The 6,046-nt window shown below is 41.1% G+C and overlaps 1 protein-coding gene across 3 annotated transcripts in view; it reads left to right on the top strand.

Moving 5' to 3' along the window:
• KDM4C (lysine demethylase 4C) overlaps positions 1-6,046 on the top strand; it is a 459,581-nt gene that overhangs the window by 253,770 nt on the left and 199,765 nt on the right. For all 3 annotated transcript variants that reach the window (XM_019555111.1, XM_019555112.1, XM_019555113.1), the window contains exon 13: positions 3,512-3,623. In XM_019555111.1, coding sequence (XP_019410656.1) covers positions 3,512-3,623 — 112 coding nt within the window. The remainder of the gene's footprint in view (positions 1-3,511; positions 3,624-6,046) is intronic.

Raw genomic sequence — 6,046 nt, 5'->3', positions numbered from 1 at the left:
AACTTTCTCCATATCAGCAATAAGGCTGTTTCGCTTTCTTATCATTCGTGTGTTCACTGGAGTAGCACTTTTAATTTCCTTCAAGAACTTTTCCTTTGCATTCACAACTTGGCTAACTGTTTGGCGCAAGAGGCCTAACTTTTGGCCTGTCTCGGCTTTCGACATGCCTTCCTCGCTAAGCTTAATCATTTCTAGTTTTTGATTTAAAGTGAGAGACGCGTGACTCTTCCTTTCACTTGAACACTTAGAGGCCATTGTAGGGTTATTAATTGGCCTAATTTCAATGTTGTTGTGTCTCAGGGAATAGGGAGGCCCGAGGAGAGGGAGAGAGACGGGGGAACGGCTGGTCGGTGGAGCAGTCAGAACACAACATTTATCGATTAAGTTCGCTGTCTTATATGGACGTGGTTCGTGGCGCCCCAAAACAATTACAATAGTAACATCAAAGATCACAGATCACCATAACAAATACAATAATAATGAAAAAGTTTGAAATATTGCAAGAATTACCAAAATGTGACAGAGACACGAAGTGAGCAAATGCTGTTGGAAAAATGGCGCCTATAGACTTGCTCAACGCAGGATTGCCACAAACCTTCAATTTGTAAAAAAACGCAATATCTGCGAAGCGCAATAAAGCGAAGCGCAATAAAACGAGGTATGCCTGTACCATCCCAGCCTCTGGCTTCTTTACTTTTCATTCTATCCAGGAAGAGCTCACACCAACTGCAGAAACTTCCTCAGGCTGACGAAGGGTTTTTAAACCCAAAAGTTTTCTTAACATTTTTTTCCAACTATTTAATTTTGTCTAATAAAAGATATCAGATTCACCCAAAGAACCTTCTCTGCCTTGGAGAAGCAGAGCACTTGTTAGGGCTCGGTGAAAAGAGGAGGCATGTGTGGCTATTTGGGCGATCGGAGAAAGTGTACCTGCCTCATACCCTGGCAGATAAGAGGGAACAACCCACTGTTGGATTGCCAAGCTACAGGGAATATATTTAAAAGGTAGAAACAAAAAGGCACTTCTCTTCTTAAAAACATTACTTTTTACAGAGATGTGAGATTTAATGGTCCTGACACCAGTCCTCCTATTGTAATAATGCAGAACACTGTAAATGTCTCTTCAGGGTTATAATTGCATATTACAAGCTATATTTAATTTATCAGTTTGGGTAACTGAGCCATTCCTAGGTGGTTTTTCAAGTATTTTCCAGCACATTTGCATGCTCTTTTAGTCTGGCTGTTGCACAGAAGGATATTACTCAGTTACCATTTAAAAAATCCAGTTTTCTTTACTTCAGCTATGTCCATCTTTTGTTGTGGGCCATGTGCTTAATGTAGCAAAAAGTATGTAGCTTTTTGATGCAGTACTTGATATTTTATAATATGGTTTCATAATTCAAGAGACTTGGCTGCTTCTTTTTGTGTCCTTCAAATACCTCTATATTTTCCAAAATTGGGTGCATGCAGTGGTCACAGCTGTAGCCCTGGCTAGATCCTTGGTGTTACAGAACTCTTCCAATGATATACAAACCTTTAGATGTTCCATGTACTTGGTTTACCTACATTCATATGCATCTGTGTCACTAAAATAGCCTGTTTTTTCATGTTATCTTTTCTCCTGACATTTGGAGAGTTTCAGTTATCTCCAGGTTGGTCAGTTTAAGATGAGATGTTTGTACAGTTTGTAAAGAAGACATACTAGGGATGTTCCCTGAACTTCCTTCCCTGGTTTTAGGAGTATTACAACGTAAGATTGCAGTTGTATCTTAGAGACTTTGTATGTGGTTGAACATGCATAGAACCCAGTACCCATAACCAGGCTTAGCTATTGGTCCCAAGTACTTCCCAAAAGTCACCAGGATGCACCTGGGAGGTTGTCCTCTGTGAGTTAAGGAGGATTCTGTAGTTTCTGGGACCCTGGCGAAAGCAGGAAAGGCATAGTAGTACACCAATGACACCATTGTGCTCTTGTACAATACAAATGCGTGGACTGAGATGGACCTTCCCCAAATAGCTAAAAATCTAATAAGAAAACATGAGTGTGAAGAAAGGAAAGAAGGAAGAAAGGTGGGTAAGAGTAACAAAGAAAAGATCACACGATAGCATAAGCTATTAGTTATGGTTCCTGATGGCTCTATAGATTTTTACAGTAACTTTTGCAAATAAAATCAATTATCTCTCTGTGTTGCTCAGCCAAGCCAATGTGAACTGATTCCAGTGTGATGCATTTAATGCAATTGAGTGTTTGGTAGGGATTTGGAAGAGGAGACCTTCGGATGCTTTATAGGTTCTTTGTGTGGTCTGGCTGTTCTCAGTTTTTGGTGGTAATGATGTGATTCCATGGCACCTGTATCTGTGTAACTGATTTTTGAAGTCAGACCAGTCCCAGGTTTCCCCCTCCTTCCCTGAAAGACCTGTTGACATCCTTGATATGCAAGGTTTTGTTTTGCTTTTGAGGACAGGTTTAGTTTGGCAGTCATGTTATACTACATTATTTATGTTTCCTTCTTAACTAAACTGGTAAACTCGAAGTTCTTTCTGGTACTGTTCCTTGATAAACAAGGCTTTTGTGATCTTATTCCCACTCCCCTTTTTCTTTTTTAAAAAAATATGTGCCAATATGATATTAATTATGGACAATGGCATGAAGCTGCCATAGTGAGAACAAACATGGTTGTCCTGATAAATAAAATTTTGCACATTTTAATACCACACTAGTGAATGAGAGGGCATTTATATACATACCTTTTAGTTCTTGGATGTTTTGCTGCTTTGGAGTAGATTTGATGAATCGAGTCTGCTCTGCATGGGAGCTGATGTGCACTGCACTGCGCTGCTTGCAGTTGTATAAGCAACTAAATGCACGTCAGCGTGGAGAAAATGGCAGTGGCGTACTTTTGAACTGAAGCACTTCCAAGGTGTTTTAGTTCAAAAGTGCACTGCCGCCATTTTCTTTGCGGTGGCATGCATTTTGCCACTTGCACAACTACAAGCATCACAGCAATGGACACTTTTCATAGTGCCCGGTGCTGCAACACATGTAAAAATGCCCATAGTGTTTTGAAATGTGTATTAGTTGTATTCTGATATAAGGTAATGTGCTATAGCATATTAATTTCTAGTCAGAGTTGATCTTTATTCAGTAAGTTTTAGAAGTCTATATTCTTGCTCTATTTCATTTAAAAATAAGTTTAAATTTTTGCAAATTTAAATAATGCAAATTTAACTTTTAATACTCTAAACCAAATGAGTAAAAAGTACAAATACATTGCATGGTTTTTAATGTGCTGTTATTCTAGTACCAAGACTTGTTTTCCCAATAATTTTATGGAGAAAAGCAAGTCATTTTCCCATCCTCTAGATCTATTAAAAATGAATTTCAAAGACAAATGTTTGAACTAGAGATGAGAAGTACTTTGCATGCCCCTTAACAGAAGATTTTTTTTGTTTACAAACATTACTTCTTGCACATTTTCTAACTAAATTGTGTGTGGTTTCTCCCTTTTAGTCAGCAGACATGGAAAGAAAGAAAACATCAAAAAGTTGGCGTCATCCTCTAAGCAAACCTCCAGCGCGATCTCCAATGACTCTGGTTAAACAGCAGGCAACAAGTGACGAAGGTGTGCATATTTTTAAATGTTTTTCTCCAATTATATCTCTGTGCCTATATCTCTGAGCCTCTCCACATGTACACTGTAGGCATTACAAAAGCATTGAAAATGAAAGAGCATTTTGATTGTGTAGGAAATTTAAAGCTGCAGAAAAACTGCTTACAAAGATTTAAGCATCGTTGCTGAATCCATGAATCTATTTCTCCTCTTTCACTTAAGTCTTCTAAACACACTGGGGCTATCTTGTAAGATGCACAGAAGAGTATGAAGTAATTTAAAAGGCTGTGTGTAAGAGATAAAAAAATCATTCTAGAATCTCATCTCCTTTGTTCGATTTTACAGCACTGGGCTTCACTAGTGAACTTTACATCTTATCGTAGGAAAGCAAACACAGCTAAGAAATGCCATCTCAAGATTCTCCGAACAATGATCCCACTTGTAAGCCTTAGCTTATAAGATTTATTAGTAGTTGCAGTAGTAGTAGTATTGCCTTGTGATTCCTTTGTTTTATAGTTCTCGAGTTCGAGGATTGCAAAGTGATTTTTCTTAAAAGACATCTGCAGTCATGGTTTGTTGTCTAGATACCTGTGGTCTCTTTCGCATCAAAAATGTTACTGGCATTCTTTGTTTATGTCTTAGATTCTGGCTTTGCACATACTTATAAAACAAAACAATTAAATGGACTGTTCCTCATTTGGCAATGCCCATTTACTTTATTGAAAATGGAGAACAATAACAATAAGTTATTGAGCATATCCCATATACAACCATCATTTATCCTATGCCTATGCTTGCCTATGCTTAAACCAGTAAGCTTCTGTAACATGCAATACACAAAATTTTAAAACTGGGAGCCAGGTTCTCAGTGTATGAGGAGCAAGGATCTAATGGATCTAGTATAGACTCCTTGCAGACAGCAAATTCCCACTGTTCACTCAGGTTCCTATCCTGTGTACAGGACCTCCACCTGACGCAGGAGGTACATGGTCCCACTAGGGGGAATGCCTTACTGGACCTGGTACTGGCAACAGGGGATGACATGGTAGGGGACCTACAGATCAGTGGTCACCTGGGGTCAGTGACCGCCAAATAATAGAATTCGCCATAAGGCATAGATTGGGTAAGGTAACTAGTAGGGTGGAAGTGCTAGACTTTGGGAAGTCTGACTTCAGTGAACTCAGGTGTTTAGCCAATGATGCACTGCAGAGTAAGAGATTTGGTGAGGTGGGAGCCCAGGAAGGGTGCTGTGCCTTAAGGAAACGATCCTTCGGGCACAGAGGGAGATGATCCCGATGTGGGGGGAAAAGGGGGAAAAAGGCCAAGAGGCTTCCTTGGCTGACCAGAGAAATCCAGAGCAGCCTAAGGGCAAAAAGGGGGGCATATAAGCAGTGGAAACAGGGAGAGATTACTAAAGAGGAGTATACCTCTCAGCTCGCAGTTGTAGGGAGGCAGTTAGAAAGGCCAAAGCTACCATGGAGCTGAGGATGGCATCTCAAGTTAAGGATAACAAAAAATTGTTGTTCAGATATATAGGGAGTAAAAGGAAGGCCCAGGGTGGACTAGGACCACTACTGAATGGGCAAAAGCAATTGCTGACAGACAGAGGGGACAAGGCTGAACTCCTCAATGAGTTCTTTGCCTCAGTGTTCCTAAACAAGGGGCAAAACAAGTCTCACAATGGGATTGTAGAGAGACAACAGTAGGGCACCAGACTACCAAGCGTTGACCCTGAGATAGTGCAGAGCCACTTGGAAGGACTAGATGCATTTAAGTCGGCCGGCCCGGATGAGCTCCATCCAAGGGTACTGAAGGCACTGGCTGATGTCATTGCACAGCCACTGGCAAGAATATTTGAGCACTCATAGCACATGGGTCAGGTCCTAGAGGACTGGAAAAGGGCCAATGTGGTCCCTATTTTCAAGAAGGGGAGGAAGGAGGATCCAGGCAAGTATAGGCCAGTCAGTCTCACCTCCATCCTTGGCAGTCTTTGAAAAGATTATTAAAGCTCATCTGTGTGAGAGCCCAGCAGGAAAAATTATACGGAGGGGAAACCAGCACAGGTTCATAGCAGGTAGATCATGCCTGACTAATCTAGTCTCTTTTTATGACCAGGTTACAAAACACCTGGACGCAGGAGTAGGGGAAGATATCGTTTACTTAGACTTCAGGAAGGCCTTCGATACGGTATCCCACCCCATACTGGTGAACAGGTTAAGAGGCTGTGACTTGGATGATTACACAGTCCAGTGGGTGGCAAATTGGCTAGAGGGTCATACCCAGAGAGAGGTAGTGGATGGGTCAGTATCGACCTGGAAGGGCATGGGTAGTGGGGTCCCACAGGGCTTGGTCCTTGGACCGATACTCTTCAGTGTCTTCATCAGTGACTTGGATGAGGAAGTGAAGTGTACTCTGTCCAGGTTTGCAGATGATAC

The sequence above is a fragment of the Crocodylus porosus genome, unplaced genomic scaffold (genome assembly GCF_001723895.1).
Source record: "Crocodylus porosus isolate Cpor-Errol unplaced genomic scaffold, CroPor_comp1, whole genome shotgun sequence".
NCBI lineage: Eukaryota > Metazoa > Chordata > Crocodylia > Crocodylidae > Crocodylus > Crocodylus porosus.
This window is presented reverse-complemented; position numbering and strand designations above follow the sequence as displayed.